General features: G+C 43.8%; 1 protein-coding gene across 8 annotated transcripts in view; it reads right to left on the reverse strand.

Moving 5' to 3' along the window:
• The window catches only part of Specc1 (sperm antigen with calponin homology and coiled-coil domains 1), a 250,854-nt gene that overhangs the window by 132,034 nt on the left and 100,544 nt on the right, over positions 1–18,276 (reverse strand). The window contains exon 1 of one of the 8 annotated variants that reach the window (XM_021639174.2): positions 8,292–8,497. The exons of the other annotated variants lie outside the window; for them this stretch is intronic. Coding sequence (XP_021494849.1) covers positions 8,292–8,331 — 40 coding nt within the window. The 5' untranslated portion in view covers positions 8,332–8,497. Of the gene's footprint in view, positions 1–8,291; positions 8,498–18,276 lie in introns of those variants that run through there. 8 annotated transcript variants of the gene reach the window in all.

Here is an 18,276-nt window from a genome sequence, read left to right on the forward strand (position 1 = left end):
TCACAAGGGCTCTTTGTAAGTGACAGTCTCTAAACCAAGTAACTACCATCTTGGGAAATTCAACGGCACCCCCTTGCAAAAGGATTATCCCAGCTGGGCTTGTGTTTACTTTGTCTCACTGAGGGGCAGGGGCCCGTGAATAGGGACCCTCACCTGAATATCCAGCTGTTCGCTACTACCTGGTATACACAATTCAGCCTAATCCCACACTTGAGGAGGGGCTAGAGCATAACAGAGGGAGGATGATTAAGGGCAGGACGTTTCCATCTGTGTGGCTGATGGGGGAAGGAGCTTTTCCAAGTATGGCCTGTTGTGGGGAGGACCGCCCACACCCCTGTAAGTAACCCCTCACCTATGTTCTGTTCATTCCTCTGAGGGAACTTTGGCAGAAGTATGCTTCAGTTTGTCATTGGGACCTCAGTTCTAGGAGACGGAATACGCTTTGCTTATGTTCCCCCTGGGAAGGAATTTTAGCAACATGCTAGATAAGTACTTACTACTGAGTTGCACCCCAGCTATATATATATATATACATATATGAGAAGCAACAACGGTTGTATACACAGTCTGGCAGGTTTCGTTACAGTTTCCAGGCACCAGGAAGAGATCAAAAGCAGAAGGTGAGAGGTGAGGAAGACCCAGAATGCTGACAAGCAATAAGGGCTGACTCCAGGCATCAGGAGGCGCTCAGAGCATCAAGTCAAGACCAGTGGCAGAATTAGTATTAATAATGATGACCCTAGCTGAGCTTGGTCCTTCAAGCCTTTAATTCTAGGGGAGGCAGAGGTAGGCAAATCTCTGTGAACTCCCAGCCAGCCTGTTCTACAAATCCAGTTCCAGGACAGCCATGGAAAGACTTGGTCTCAAACAAACAAACAAACAAAAAAAAAAAAAAGGATGACCTAAAGGTGATGAAAAAATAGTTAATGAGGCCGGGTATGATGGCAAACACCTGTAATCACAGCACTCCGGGAGGCAGAGGCAGGTGGATCTCTGTGAGTTTGAGGCCAGCCTGGTCTACAACATGAGTGTGGGAGAGCTAAGGCTAAACAAAGAAACCCTGTCTCAAAAAACAAAAAGAAAGAAAAAAAATATTTATTAAAAAAGAAATTTTGCAGTACTTTAGGGACTATTTTACAACCAAAATGGCTAGCACAAAGTTCTGGATACCACAATGATATAAATGACGTAACTTGATAAATATTCCAAGCACCCACATCAGAAAGCTTACAACTTCTGCAACTCCAGTTCCAAAGGATCTGATGCCCTCTTCTGACCTCTGCAGGCCACCTGTGCACATACACACATGCAGGCACACACACACATAAAATAAAACAAACTAAGTCTAACTAAAGCATAAAGCACAAGAACTAGAATGCCCCAGAAAATGAACAAGTCAAAGAAGTGGTGAGAGGTAGGCATGTACATGTACACACACACACACACACACACACACACTCACAAAATCAACATATACACACATATATACACATACACAGAGACAGACATGTGTCTTTCCACAAACACTGTTTACCTACAAAGAGACTTTTTCTTTACTAATCTGAGGTCAATTTTGTAAACACATAATTCCATGAAACTTTGGCACACTGCAATGTTTTCAGATTAAAGGAAAAGGAGAGAGCAGAATATAATTATCCACAGATAATTTCCTAATACTTTTATGACCACTGTGAATAGTCTCTTTGTTTTATCTATTTCAAGATCAGAAGGTTAAACTGCTGATAATTTGACCTCCAAGATTTTTTTTTTTTCAGTTTGGCTATTAATGTTAGGGAGAAACACAGGATCCATCAGAGAAAAGAGAGGATGTTTTATGTGCCAACATAAGAGGATTTTCAAGGGCTTTGAAGGTCACTGGCATTAGTTCTTTACTGGCTATAGTCTGGGTCAAATTTGTGACTTTACTTTTCCAGATTTATCACAACCCCTAATTTTTAATATTTGCCTACAATGAGGTTACATTTGGGACAACTAGGTGGAAATGAGAGGAGGATCAATGAAAAAGGACTAATTGTGCTGGGCATGAAGGTACATGCCCACAATCCCCAGCCTTAGTAGGCTGAGGCAGTAGGTTTGCTAAGAGTTCAAGGCCAGCTTGGTCTATACGTAAGAACAGGCTACTAGGGATACAGAACAAGGCCCTGTCTCAACACACACACACTCACTGTTCTAAAGTAAGAGAAAATGAGCAGAGGAAGCTACTGATAAAAGAGCATCTATGACCAGCATGAGTTACCAAAACCCAGGAAACAGGTGTCCTCTGAGGAAGAGGCAGCTGCAAATTACATGTGCCAAAATAAGGAAGACCTACCATGCACAAGCTTTTCAGAAATTGATAATACTAAAACATTTTTTTAAAAACCTAATTTTAAACATTTGGCCAAACACATTAAACTATCTTAAACCTACATTTCCTGAGAATTCAGATTTTTCCTACGAATATGAGGGAGAGTTGCCATGAGTTCAATAGAGCTCTACCCAAAGGACTGTGCGGAGGATTAAGACACAACTGGGAACTTGGCATCCGTGCAAAGTAGATGGTGAAGGTGAAGGCAGGCAGAAGATGGCCACAGGGAGTTAGGAGACCAACAAGAGGCTAGAGCATACCCTGAGAGAGGCACTGTTGTAGCCTCCACAGGGATCCGCACAGCCCTGCACACATTTTCACAGGCATCTGTAGTGCTGCTCAGTAAGCACTTTACTGGCTGACCCCCCTCCTCCGGCCTCCAGCCATGTATTTTTATACAGTCAATTTGGGGGTATTGTTTTCTCGGTGAATCTAAATGTAGTTTTCATTGTTTTAACAAAAACTCACCTCTGCATTTTTCCACTCAGTTCTTTTCTCCTTTGTTCTTTCATATTTATTCAACAAACATTAAGTATCATCCACATGCTACATGCTCAGGACAGAGGAAAGCAGAAAAGACAGTCTTTTTTTTCTGTTGTCCAGCCTAGCTTGAAAGTCCACGGCTGAGTGGTCCTCCCTGCTCAGCCTCCCCAGTTAGGTGGCACACACGCTCTGCAGCACCACACCTGGTCTGCTGGCTCTTTCTCACGTTCTCATCGAGCACGGACTTCACTAATTTCCATCCTTTCCTACTTGATAATAAAACCTTCTAAAGAATGGCTCTGCTTATTGTTTGTAACTCTATCGGTATTTCAATTATTCCCTAAATGATCCATAAGAATAGTATCCAACTTCTATTTTGAGTTAAAATTTCCAAATGGTTTTAAAATTTTCAACTTTTATTATTTATAATTTTATTACATTATGATCACAGAGCGACCAGTAAAAATTCCCTTAAAGACTCTAATGATGCTTTCTTTCTGTCTTTAGAAGAGAACAATGTTTTAACGATTCTATGAACATTCTGGAAAAATGGTTTGCATATGACACATGCTTAAATTCTTCCAGTGTTTTGTCAGCTGGTGTACTAGTTAGGATTATAATCGTACCCCTCTCACTTGGGGAACTTTGTATCCTGTGTCATTAACTGATTATTTCATTCTAATTATTTCACTGGAATGACTTTATAAGTCAGACAAAGCTAAGAGAGAACCACGGTTAAGTAAAAAATCACATTTGCTTTACTATCAGGAAAGACACTGATTTAAAGACTCAGAAAACATACAAAGAATAGGCAATCTGTCCAGTCAAAGGCCTTTGGAGTTAGGTGGGGAAATATCTAGACAGTGTTAGTACAAAAAAGTACAAATTAATCAAGTGGTATGCAGACTTGACTATGAGGATAACCAGGGTAGGTAGAGAATGGTGGCATAAGCCTCCCAGCACTCTGCAGACAGAAACAGGTTTATCCCTGTGAATTCAAGGTCAGCCTCAACTACACAGCAAGTCCAGGAGAGCTACAGAATAAAGAGTCGCTGTCTCAAAATAAATAAATAATGACCAGAATTAAGAAAAATATAATTTGAATCTAGATATATAAACATCATGTTACCTCTTTAACTACTGATGTCTGTGCTATAACAGTTTTACATTTTTCTGAACTTAAAACTCTATACCCAGACAAAATACCAATTAATGTGAGGGCAAAATATAGATATCTTTTAAAAAGGCTCAGAAAATTTATCATGCACAGCTCATTCTGTATGTGATCAAATAAGAGCCAAATATATTCAATCAAAGCAAAAGGGGCTCAAACAGAAATCTGAAGGCTTTTTTTATAAAAAGTATGTATTTATTTATTGTGTGTGTCTGTGTGTGTGTGTGTGTGTGTGTGTGCACCTGCACTCACGTGTTTAGATATATGCATATCTCTGGGTGGCCACAGAGGTATGAGGTATCAGATTACTAAAGCTAGATTCACAGGTGATTGTCAGCCTCCCAAAGTGAGTGCTGGGACCTGAACTTGGGTCCTCTACAAGAGCAATACTCGCTCTTAACCACTGAACCATCTCTCCAGCCCTGAAGGCTTTTAAAAGAATGGACTATTTGTATCATTCATATTTATTACAGTAACAAATATATTTGATATTATTTATTTTTAACAATGTTTTACCATTGATCTTTGACACAGGCATTTTAATCACAAAGGGTGCTTTACCAAAATGTGCCTCTCAGAATGCTGTGAAATTCTTCTATAACAGAATATATTTGGGGAAAACACAGACTATATATCATCTCCTCTTAGTAAATACTTAAAAATTGATGAATCCTTGAAACTGAAAGCCACTGACAAGAGAAAACATTGCCTCTGCTCAAATCCTTCAAACAATTCCTCTTCCTTCCCAACTTAGTCCTAAACTACAAACCTCTAATGATAAAATGCAGATGGTAGGAAAACTGAAATAAATTATAACATAGAGATTTCAGAAAACAAAGGGTTGGCACACTGTATACAGGTAGAAATGGCATATTCCACTTTCATCCTTAAGGAAAGTTCTACAAAAAGAAACTTCTTTCATTTTATATCATTTATACTAATTTTTAAACTATCAATGCAAATTTAAAACAAATATTAAATATATACCTCAGCTAGTACTATGACTAGGAAAAGCCTTTTCAGTTCACCTTCTAGGAAGAATTATAAAATGGCACCCCTCCCTCTGGGTCAATACAACTCCAAGCTGGCTGGGTTTGTCCATCATTTTACTCAGACGCTTTTAAACAGTACACAGGCTGTAGCCCTGTGGCAACCTGCCTAAAAACTGAAAAGTGGTTAACTAGGCCCTGGAGCAAGTAAAGCATGTAGCCTTCACCACACTCCTCTAATTATAACTGCCCGTGAAGATGGAACTTCTGTCTTTAACCTGATCATTTCTCTTACTATCCTACAAGAACAGTAAGTTACAATGAACTAACTCAGAAGACCAAAGACATAGGAACCTTGTTGCCACTGTGGATGCCACAGAGCTACAAAAACATCAGCAACAGCAGCTTAGAACTTGGGTTCTACCTAACCACTCCCCTGAGGGGTTAGGACCACCACCAGCATGTGCCTATACAAGCAGCCCTCTCAAGCCTTCAGAAGGGGTCTGAGAGAAGGGTGACTGTCATACATTTACTCTTTATTACATTTATTTGTTTACTTGTGTGTGGTGGAGGCGAAGTCTGAAGACAACTTGCGTAAACTGGCTTTCTCCTTCCTCCCCGTAGATTCTAGAGAATTGACTCAAGTTGTTAAGACTTGGTTTCTAGCACTTTTGTCCACAGGGCCATCTCTCTTACCCTCATTTACTCTTTAAATAGAACCTCCTTGACCAAACATCTGAGGTACAGTTGCCAACTAGCTCTGAAGGGACATCACTAAAATCTCTATCTGAGAAAGAACACATCATTCAAATGCCACTAGGATCCTAGGATTCCACTTGGCTTTTGGCATTGAAGGCACATCCCCTTTCCCCAACAGCTTCTAGCCAATGACCACCCACAGCAGGACTAGGGACTAACAAACAAACAAACAAAAGCTTAATCTCCTCCATTGGTCAGCTTCACTGCTAAACCCATCTGCAGGCTTAGACGTCATTAGATCAGCAAGATTCCGAGGCTTTCCCTGAAGCTCCATTACTGCCTGAGGGCTTTCCCTCATCACTTCTGCTTCCTCTTTCTTCTGTCTTCCTTTGGTCTTACTTCCTGTAACAAACCTCATGCATTCCTGGATGTCGGCTCCCAAAGGATACAATTAGCACAGTAGAGAAACTTCCTGATTCAGACTTAGGTGTTCTTGCCTCTTCTGGCCTCCTGTTTCCCTCCCACCATTACCCTCATCTTTTCAAGAAGTCCTTGTCCAGATCCTAGTTCAATGCACGACTGCATATTCACCCTGCACAGAAAAACTCTACTTTCCAGAATCTCACTGCTAAGTTTCACAGCATTTCACGAAGGCATTGTTAGGACTACATTCATCCTTTCAACCAAGAGTTAAACATCTAATGCCTTTCCTGAGATTCCCAAGTATCTTCACTTGCGGCAAGTCGAAATGTGTTCCCATCCTGAAACTATATTCACTTTGAAGACCCACAACAAACGGCTGGGGTGGAGCTCAGTGGTGGAGCATGTGCTTAGCATGTGCAAAGCCCCAGTTCCATCTGAGCCACGAAAACACTGAGATAAAATAAGCCACTGGCTTACACGTGTCTTCTGACTTCCTAGTCATGGCAAGTTTTAAAACATACAGGCATTTGGAAATTGGAATACCAAACAACTGATCAACAAAAGTGACAGTCTCCTCTTAATTTTTTTCATGGTTTCTCACAATTCTTTGGCACTGACAGGTGTTTTTTAAATGTTACATACCCTTTATCTAGCTCATCCAAACTTTTCTCAGAATAAACAATAGATTATTCTTATTTTGCAATTATTGGTTATTCTGTACAAAGAAGTTTGGATAACTATGAGACCATTAGGTACTCTACACAGTAACTCACCTCCATGATTTTTCTTTTGTCACCCCTAAGAGTCCAGTGTGGCTGTCAAAGTTTTGAGTAATGGCTGGTCTAACAGTCTGATGTACCACAAGTGTGAGGAAGGCAATGGCATGGGTCCAGATCCAAAGGGGCTGGGGTGTGAATGAAGAGCTATGGATGGAGGTGAATGACTGGGGTTCTCCATGCAACACCACTCTGGAGTCACAGAATACGTCACTGGACAAGTCACCTCAGAGCCTCAATACTGCCCGGAGTTAAAAGCTTCAGCCTTTGTGATACAGTAGGGGAGCATAACAGCCTTCCAAGTTAAACACTTTAAAATTATTACTGCTTTGATCAGTTCTCCTTTTCTAGGGGTGCTGCTTGGAGGCTCTCAGACTGGTCCAGTGTTTGACACATCAGCTTGGGCTTCAGAATAGCATCAAAATCTGCATGTGTTGTGTGCCCTCGCTGAGGTGTTCCTGCTCCTGAGACCTAAATCGAAAACAAGTCAGCAGGGCCCAAAGAGGTTCCATTTGCACAAAATGGGTGGTTTGTTTTTTTTTAAGGAGAAGAAAATGGAAAAATGTTGAATGCACAGGCAGAGTCAGGAGCTATATAAATGGGATGCTTTTTTTTTTTTTAAGATTATGAACATGGCTTGATCTATGAAAAAAAATCACTACTACTTCGAAAAACATTTAATAGTCTGGCTGTTCACCTACCACCAAATCTTTGCAATAGGCCAGGATGTCATTTTTGCAGCTAAATTAAATCCCATTTAATTCACGTGACAGTAGTGGCGCTTTAAATACACCAGCATCTGAACCTGTGCGGAGTCCAGTCAGAGCAACCTAGAAGATGAAAACCGGAACCCAGCGGACTCCCCACCGAGCTCGCTTCATTTCCAAGCAAATAAAAAGTTGAAAAACTGAGAAGTTTCTGTTCTCCTAGAATAGGCACGGATTATTTGGGGTCCGAAACAATCACAATCCAGTCCTAGGTCTGGGCACGAGTAACCAATCAGCTGACGGGTCGCCACCTTCCGTGGGACTCCAGAAAGTGTGTGGTGTGCAAACGACACACACACACACACACAGCGAGATGGACAAAGAGCCAGAAAAGCACTGCCAAGTGGCACTTTTCGTCTCAGATGCCCTCCTAGCTTCCGAGGTGGCACTGGCGCCGAGGGGGGACCCCCGCCGGCCCCGCCGCCCGCCGCGCCCGCCCCGCCCCGCCCCGCCGGCAGCCGGGCGAGCGCAGGTAATTTCACAACCCCGGGAGCGCATTCCAGAGCGGAGACTCACGGCCCGGGAAGTTCACCTTGCCGCGAGCCCCTGCGCGCCGGGCCGCGGTGGGGGAAGGGCGCGGCGGGGAGGGGGCGCGACCCGCCCCCCACAGACCTGGCTCGGGCTCCTCCAGCTTCGCTGAGTGGTTGCCCATGGTCAGCAGAGCCCGATGGCCGCCGGCTGGCCGGCCTCGGACCGGGTGGCCGCCGTGCCGCAGCGCGCGCCCGCTCGGGCTGGTGAGGCGGTCGCGTCCGCTGGTCCGCTCCAGTCAAAGAAAGAGCCGGGCGCCTTCCAGTTCCCGGCGGCCAGAGAGCCGCTCCTCGCGCCCGCGGGCGGGCCCCGCCCCCTCATCTGCATGCGCCACGCCCCCTCGGGAATCCTCCACACCCGGCTGGCGTGACCCGCCCCCTTCATCTACATCCCGCCTCACTGGCTCGCCCCGCCCCCCTCAGCTCCTTGTGGTCTGTCAGGCGAGGCCCCGCCCACCTCATCTGCATCTTGAGGCTCTTCTTCCTCAACTCCTTGGTGTCTGTCAACCGAGGCCCGCCCCCCTCATCTGCATACCGTTCCAAGTGTCCAAAGAGCCCCTCCTGGCCCTTTGTGGGATGACCGACTTCAGGCCTCCACCCGCCCACGCTGAGAACTGCAGCTGGACAAGGTAGGCTAGAAAAACCCCACTGTGGAAGGCTCAAGCCAAGTGCCAAAGGAAAGATGAAGCCCTGCACGTGAGAAACCAGATCTCTCTGGACAAGAAAAACCTAAAGCAGGCCCCAAGAACCTAAGGCAGACCTTCAATAAATATCTTTAAACGGAGCGAATGAATGAACATGAAACAAACAGCTCTCAGTGAACAGGGGGAAAAAAAACCAAGCTGACAGAATCCTGCCTTCGATCCAATGCTAATAATAATATGCATGCCAATCAGATGCAGAAACCGTTGTTGTCAGAAATGAACGAGCTTACGGAAACAACATCGTTCATCATCCTACTGTTGAAACAGCCAGACCTAACTAAACCTTACAATGAGAATACTTAGGAATAACAAAATCACGAAGAGAATGACCGGTCCTTTCCCCTGACTCACTAAATACTGCTTGGTTGTTCGGTATTTCTGTTGTTGTTTTCTTTCAGGGTCTCTGTATCTAGCCCTGGCGGTCCTAGAACGCTCTATATAAACCACGCTGGCCTCAGACTCGGAGACATGCTTGTTTCTGCCTCCCCAGAAGCCTGAGCTACCCACGCTGGGGAAACACTGGTTGTTTTATTTACTTTTTATTTTTATCAATCCTCTGAGAATTTCATTCAGTGTATTTTTAAATTTATTTTAATTTTTTTGCAATTTATTCACTTTATATCTCTATTGTAGCCCCCTCTGTTATCTCCTTCCAGTCCTCCCCTTTCCTCCCCCTCCTCATTCCCCTCCCCTAGTCCTCTGAAAGAGGGAGTCCTCCTCCCCTACCATCTGACCATAGCCTATCAAGTCTCATCCAAACTGCCTGGGTCCTCTTCTTCTGTGGCCTGGGGCAAGGGGAAGGGAGGGGGAGTGACCAAATAGCAAGCAACAGAGTCCATGTCAGAGACAACTCCTGCTCCCCTTCATGGGGACTGACCTGCCTGTAGGCTACATCTGAGCAGGAGGTCTGCATCATTCAGTGTATTTTGATCATACTCATCCCCCACTCCTCCTAGCTTCTCTTTGGTATTTTTTTTTAATAATCCATCAGATCCAATTTGCATACTCCATATACTTCTAGGTGTCGTCTGTCCATCCACTGTAGTGTTTCTTTAGGGGCCACAGTCCTTAAAGAAAATGGCTCTTCCTCCCCTTGAACTGTCTATATCAACTACCTATAGCTTCTCAGTTGGGGACCATTCCCTGTCCATGCTAGTGTGGACTGGCTTGATCGTGTGTAGGCAACCTCAGTACTATGAGTTCAGGAGTGCAGTGGCTTTGTCGTGTCCAGAAGACAGTGTTTTACTTTGGTGCTCCATACAGACCTCCAGTTCTGAGAACCTTTCCACCCTCCTTCTGTTAGAATCACTGTGTCTAGGACCGGGGTATGACACAGATGTCTGTCTCCACTGACACTCTCTTGATCAGTTTGGAGTTTCTTCATTACCCATCACCCACTGCACAGAGGCTTCTCTGATGAGGTCTGAGGGCTGCAGACTAATCGATGGCTATAGAGACATGAGCCTAGAGAGCAGCTGGACACTTTAGCAGAAGAATAATAATATGTTCCCCGCCACAGGGCTCTTCCTACCTAACCTCTTAGGGCACTGCTCGTCACACTCTGCATCTCAAAACGATTCACTTGTTTTTCTGGCCCTGTATTCTCCCAGGGTGCATCTTCCGGGTGGCCTCACTCTCCCTGTTGATCCTTCTCCTCATTGACCTCTAGACTCTGAGTGTTCTAAAGCTCTGCTACCTGATTACTCTTTCACTCTTTTTATTTCCCAACTTTTTAGCCTTTAAATATTATCAGTGTATGTCCAGCCTGATCCCCTTTTCAAACTCACAGAGATCCACCTGCCTCTGCCTCCTGAGTGCTAGGATTAAAAAAAGGCATGGGCCACCACAGCCTAGCTATTCATTGCCTTCATGACACCACCTCTTGACAAATAGTCTTAAAGGTCCAAGGAGCAACCCAGTTCTACCAGAACAAAATGAAATGTTTGAATTCTCTTCCATAGCCCTGTGTCTCTTGTATTGTCTTTATCTCCATAATTAAAATTTTCATTCTTCCAGTGACTCAGGTCAACAACTTCAAATCCTCTCATGTCTCAAGTTTATCAGCAAATCCTGTCATGTAAACTGAATATTTTGTAAAAGCCACCATGTCTCCAGACTCACCAGACCCCTACTACCCCATGGTCCAAGCCTCTGTCATCTCCAACCAGGATATCCTTTTTTTTTTTTTTTTATTTACATATTATTTATACAGTCTGTCTGCATGTGTGCCTGCATGCCAGAAAGTGGGCACTAGATCACAGTATAGAGAGTTGTGAGCCACCATGTGGTTTCTGGGAATTGAACTCAGGACCTTTGAAAGAACAGCCAGTGCTCTTAACCTCTGAGCCATCTCTCCAGCCCCTCTAACCAGGATTTCTGTAACCACCTTCAAATCAGTGTCCTTTCTCTTTTATCTTCCCCTGTGCATAGAAAGAAAGTGCTGCCTTTTAAGCCTAGCCAAAACAAATAATTCTTCCATATTCCCTGCAACAAACCCAACTCCTGAGCCTCCTCACCACTCCTCAAATTAACTGAGCGTGTGCCCACCTATGGAGCTTATACTTACTGTTTCCTTTTCCTGGAATGCACTTCCTCCAGACACTCTTGTCACATAGATCCTATGACTCACTTCCTAGACCTGGGCTTGAAAGTCTTCCTGTTCAGAGAGGCTGCTCTAATCACATGGAAGATACACTCCCCTATTCTGTGGATCTCTGTGACACGCTTTCTCACTGGGCACAGTAGCACTTATTCCATTCACTTCTAGTGAATGCCAGAAACTGTAGATAGTTCCAAGTCCTACTTATACTGTATTTCTTCCAGGATGCACAATTACAAATTTTATTTATAATTTAGGCACAGCTAGAGACTGACAATACAACTGTAGCAAACGATATTTTCCCTGTTCTTGAGAAGCACTTTATGATGTCTTCTTGGCATATCCATATTACCAGTGTCACGACTCTCGTGTTTTCAGGCTGTTGTTAAAATAAAGGTTACTTAAACACAGCACTGCAGGGCTGTGACAGGGGATCTGATAAGGAAGATGGCTGCTAACTGAACAGCAGGAAAGCAGTGCATACAACACAGACATCCTGAACAAAGGGGTGATTCGCACCCTGGGGTTGTGTGGTATGAGACTTGGAACATTGCAAGTCTCAGGTTTATCATCTGTTAGTTTCTGGTATTTTCTACTTTGTATTTTTTTAGTGATGGCTGACTATAGGAAACTGAAGCTGCAAGAGTCCCCATCCACAAATGGCGGCGGGCACTGCACACTAATCATCATCCTCCCACTAAACTCAGTGTCTTGAGAGCATGAATAAGTAAATGACTATATAGGCTCTACCATGCACAAATCATTGCTTAAACAGGCATTACTTTTATTAGTGTTTACTGCTTATATAAGATATATTATTTCTTCTTAGTGGTATTACCAGAACTGATTTCTTCAACAAAACCATCTTGTCAAAGACAAGCATCACACTTGTTTCTGTAATCTATAAAACCTAGAGAGCTTTAAGATAAATGGTCTAGGCAAATAAATTCCCAAGGCAATGTTCAACCAAAAATACACATGGAATCATGTTCCAACTCCCTACCCATTTTTAAAGAGATGAAGAATGGATCCAGAGAAGACAACCAATTTCCCCAAATAATTCTCTAAGGAGAGACAAACCTGAGTCTGTAAGGATTTTAAGAGTGACATAGCTTCTGTTTACAGAGCAGTCCCAAGCTTATCCAAAGAGTCTGGAAACGGATGAGTCATTTTATTAATTCTGTAAAATGTCAAGCACGCCATTACCAAACCTCTTTATGAAAACCAGACAATAGCCCAACCTGGCTTCCTATGATTCTCTCAACTCCCACATCTAAAACATTTACTCAGTTCTGTATTTCATGTTCTTAACGTGTGTCTTGCTTTTACATCTCTCTTGGCTTTACTGCTTTCTGTTCAATGCAGTCCTTCATGGCTTTCAAGGGTGACTGCATTGGCTTTGCAGCTCCAATTGCTCTTTCTTCCAACTTTTACAAATTGCAAGGGCTGAGAGGTGTCTCTGCTGCTGAGAGCACTGATTGCTCTTGCAGAGGATCTGGGCCTGTCTCCCAGCACTCACATGGTGGTTCACAACCGTCCAGAATTCCAGTCCTAGAGACTCTAATGCCTTATTCCTGACCTCCGCTGCCACCAAGGACATAGCACAGGCACACACAGGCGGGCAAAATAGTCTCACATGAAATAAAATATATAAGTTTAATATTAAAAATTAAAAATAAAATAATAAAAATACAAATCTGACTTTATGCTGTCTCTGTTTAAAAGCTCTCAGAGACTCCCCTCTATATTTAAGGTAAGGTCCCCAGTTCTTAGGCACACAGGTCCTTAGAAAATCTAGGACTTCAATTCCACTCCTTCAACTCCAGCATCATCGTTCAAAAGTGTGGCATGCTTTCCTCTTTATATTCCAGCAACTCCAAGGCCATTTGTAGTTCTAAAAACATAGCCTGTTTGTCTTAAGCCACTGCGCTTGTGGTAACTACCCTCCCAGACCCGGCTGCCCAGCAGGTGCCTACTCATTTGCAATGAACCGAACTGTGCCCACCCCAAAGGAAGCTGCTCAAATCCCAGCTTGTGATGGGATCCCAGGTGTGATGGTTAAATGAGGCCTTAATGGTGGGATCTTCCTCTTACTGGTAGCTTTAAAAGGAGAAAGACATCTCCCTTCCTCTGTCATGTACAGACACAGTAAGAAGGTAACCCTGCTTAAGAAAAGAATCTTCATTAGAGCGGCCTCCGGAACTGTGGGAAATTAATTTCTATCCTTTGAGCCACTTGGTGAGTGCTATTTGGTTATTTTACAATTTTATTTATAAATTGGGCACTACTAGCACCTTTTATATCCTTGCTCAGGCATCTCCTCGGCAGAATTCAGTACTTTCCTTCACCGGACTTACAGACTTTGTAAATGCTGACATTTCCCCACATCCCTACCCCACCTAGTCTAACCATCGTTCCTCGTGGGACTGGGATCACTCTCTGAGAAGCAATGATCTTCATTCATCTTTGCATCACCAATACCCAATACGCCGTAATGCAGTTACTCCCTAGTTTGCTCCTCTGTTGTTCTGTTCCAACAGTGAACAAAAGCAACTGGAGGGAGAAAGGGTTTATTTGACTGATGCCACCAGGTCACAGTCCATCGTTGCGGGCAAGGACCGAAGCAGAAATCGCCAAGGGACACTGCTTACTGGCTTGCTCTCAAGCTCACCTTCCACTGCCTTCTGTATACAGCCTAGGCCCACCTAGCTACGGATGGTACCAACCAGGCAAGACTAGCAATCAACTGGCAATCAAGAAAATGCCCCACAGACAGGTCCACGGGGTGGATCTTATGGTAGTGGTTTTTCAGTTGGGGTTCCTTCTTCTTAGGTGAGTCAAACTGACAACCAAGATTAGCCTCACAGGTTAATAATTTACTTACTCACAATTTGACTAGGCCATTAATTTCTCTAGGCCGGGCGCAGTGGCACACCCCTGTAGTCCCAGCACTCTGGGAGGCAGAGACAAGAGAATCTCTGTGAGTTCAAGGCCAACCTGATCTACAAAGTAAGTCCAGAACAGCCAGGACTGTTACACTGGGAAACCCTGTCTCACAAAACCATTAAAAAAAAAAAAGTTTTTCAGTTTTCCTAATGCAATGACCCTTTAATACAGTAAGTCCTATTGTGACCCCAACCATAAATTTATTTTTGTTGCTATTTTATACCTGTAATTTTGCTACTGTTCTGAATTGTGATGAAAATATTTGATATGCAGAATAGCTGATACGTGACCCCTGTGAAAGAGTTTTCAACCCCTCAAAGGGTCGTGATGACTGCTTTAAAGAATTACATGGAACTAGGCATGATGGCTGCCCCTCTAACCTCAGCAGGGGGTGGAGTGGAGCAAGAGGACTATAGTGTGTTCAAGGCTATCCTGGGCTCACAGTAAAACCCTGGTGTTGTTTGTTGTTGTTGTTGTCTCTTTGTTGTCCATAAAACTTCTGTTATTAAAATGAAAAGACAAATATCAATGTATAATTTTATTTATTTATTTTTGAGACAAGGTCTCACTGTGTAACCCTGGCTGTCCTGGAACTCACTATACTGTAGACCAGGCTGGCCTCAAACTCACAGAGATCTGCCTGCATCTGCAGGCATTAAAGGCATGTTATCACCATGCAGGATAGAGCTACAGTTCTTCGAAAATGGGAATGGATCTGAACCGACATTTCTCTGGAGATATGAGTAGTCAATCATCATTTAACAAAACCTTCCACTCTCTAACCACCAGGAAAATGCAAATGAAAACCATGAGATATCAGCACATCTGTGAAGATAGCGATTATTACCAAAAGGACAACGTTAAGTGTGAAAAACCACAGATGTTGGTGAGGATACAGAGAAAAGAGAACCTTATGCATTGTTGGTGGGGTTGTAATTGGTATGGCCATTTTAAAATAGTATCAAGGTTCATCAAAAGAAAAAAAAATCAAATTGCCTCATGACCCACAATCCCATTTCCTGGTATGTAAAATAACTGAAATTGATGTCTTGAAGAGATTTCTACGCTCCATGTACATTGTAACTTTACTGACAGCAGCCAAGAAATGACTGTCCATCAGTGAGGTAAAGAAAACCTAGTGGAATACTATGTAGCCTTTAACAAACTAAATCCTGGCATTAAAAACAACGTGTGTCACTGGCAACATGACAGTGAGTGAAGCAAGTCAGACAAGGAGAAATGCTGCGTGATTTCACTTACGGATGCAATCTGGAAAAGATGATTTCAGAAGAACAAAAAGCAAAAAAGTAGCTACCAGAGGCTTCCCCAGATTTGAAAACTGAACTGCTATTTGTTTGTGATGGTATACGAAAAATCATCACCATATTTTAATACTGATTACTTCCAAAAGAGTCTTTTCAGATAATGTTTTTGGTTTGTTGTTGTTTGTTTGGGGGTGTTTTGGTTTGTTTGTTTGTTTGTTTGTTTTTTAGGATGAGGGGGTTCTCTATGTAGCCCTGGCTGTCTTGGAACTCACTCTGTAGACCAGGCTGTTCTCGAACTCAGATCCGCCTGCCTCTGCCTCCTGAGTGCTGGGATTAAAGATGTGCACCACTATAACAGGTTTACATAATGGTTTAACTTGAAAATTACTTTCTGGTCCCCACCCCGTGCCCCTTGCCACCTACAGCAGTCAGGAAAGCTGGCCCAAGGGTCACGAGAGCAGGTGAGCCGGCTCTCGGGAGGGTAGGCCCTGCACCTCACCTGGGCAACACGGTGGAGCTGGCTCTGATGTCTAAGGTGTGGGTGAGCCAGCCCTGGGAGTATGAAAGCTGGAAAATCACCCCAGCCCCTCTCAGACTACAGCACTTGGGGGAACAGGCCCCACACAGTAGAGCTGGCTCTGGAAGCTCAGGTGTGGGTGAACCGCCCCTAGGGCATGAGAACACGAGGGTTGACCCTGCCTCCTGTGGCTTTGGGTGGCCTAGCCAGAGCAGTGCTGGAGAGCTCGCCCAGGCGGTTCAAATCAGAGAGAGCTGATGCACTGACCAGCTCAGCTACCCCCCAGACCCAGATCCAGGGCTCTGAGTTGGCCCACCCCAAATCTACACCATTTGTGAACAGTTGGGATGAGTGAAAGGGCCAGTCCTGCTGTTCCAAAGCTGCAGGATCTCCATGGCGCAGGGCACCAACAAGCTAACCTGGAGGAATCCCAGTGAAGATCCAGTATTGATGGCGTCACAGAAACCAGAGGCCTGGAACCAGACCAATGACTCATTGCAATAAACATATGCAAGTGAAGATGTGTGGATAGAGGGTTTTTTTTAATGTGTTTTTATAGGGGAAGGGAGGGTTGCAAGAGTGGAGGCAGGTAAGAGGGGATGGAGAGATGAGTGGGAGTGCCAAGCATGATGTGAAACTCACAAAGAATCAATAAAAAGTTAAAAATACACCTTCTGGGTTTCCCTATGACTCTCTTCTTAAACTTTATTTTATGTATGTGAGTGTTTTGCCTGCACCTATATAAGTGCACCTTGTACATGCCTAGTGCCTGCAGAATTCAAAAAAGGGTGTAATGTTTATTTTAATTATGTGTAAGTTCACGGTGGGAAGTATACTTACACTATTACCCAATCATCACCACCATGGTGACGCCTCCTGAGTACTGGGATTAACGGTATGTACCACCGTTTCACACCTGTATACACACACTTTTGAAAAGAAGTGTGTACCATCTAGAACATGGAAGGGCCTTGAAGGCACTGTGTTGAAACAAACCACTTACAGAATGACAGATGTGCTATAGATCCACTCCTGTGAGGTACCTAGAAGAGAAAAATCTGCAAAGCGGCATGTTCTTAATTGCTAAGCCCCAGATAGTCTGGTGTTTAAGGATGCATATCATGCCACATTGTATTCATTCCTGTATCTGTTAATCGACATGAATTATCTCCACCTGCTACTTCTTACACCAATATGATCCATCATGGCAAATCTTAGAGTCCCTGACTCAGTTCTTTGGGCATATGCCCAGACCCAGTAGTACTTAGATTATGTTATATTTCTCTTTAAAAAGAAATAAAGATGAATGGTGATGGCAGGGCCCACGCCTTCAATTCCAGCATTCAGAGGCACAGGCAGGAGGACCTCGTAAATTCTAAGGACAGCCTGGTCTACAGAGTGTGTCTAGGATAGCCAAGGCTACACAGAAAAAAACCCTTTCTCAAAATATCAAAACAAACAAATAATTAAAAAGACATTTTAAAAAATGTTCAAGCTATCAAGAGTGAATTGTTTTAATAAAAACCAATGCCATTTACCTTATCAAGATAAAAAAAAATAATACTTGTGCCTGGTGGTGCACACCTTTAACCCCAGCACTTGGGAGGCAGAAGCAGGCCACTTCTATGATCTCAAGGACAGCCTCATCTACACAGTGAGTTCCAGGTCAGTCAGATGTAGAGAGACCCTGTCTCAAAAAGAAAATACTAAAGTGGCTTTATGTGCACCACACTCAATGTCCTAGAAGGTAAGACAGTCCACACCTTCAAGGCCACGGGTCCCTTTATCCAGTAAATAATTTTCAGTATTTATTTTGTACATCACATGGTTCAAGTTTCCCCCATTCTGGAAAAGGGAAAAAAGCTCAGCTTTCCTAACGAGCACAGCCACGTCATTGAACTAGGACCAGGTTCACACAGAAAGAAAGCAGGGATGCTTCAGGATGAGCAGAAGGCAGCAAAGCCAAGTGGCTGCCACAGACAGGGGGCTCCGTGGCTGAACGCCTGCACACTGGCTACAAATCCTCCACCGGTGGAAAA

Source organism: Meriones unguiculatus, chromosome 11 (assembly GCF_030254825.1).
Source record: "Meriones unguiculatus strain TT.TT164.6M chromosome 11, Bangor_MerUng_6.1, whole genome shotgun sequence".
Classification (NCBI taxonomy): Eukaryota; Metazoa; Chordata; class Mammalia; order Rodentia; family Muridae; genus Meriones; species Meriones unguiculatus.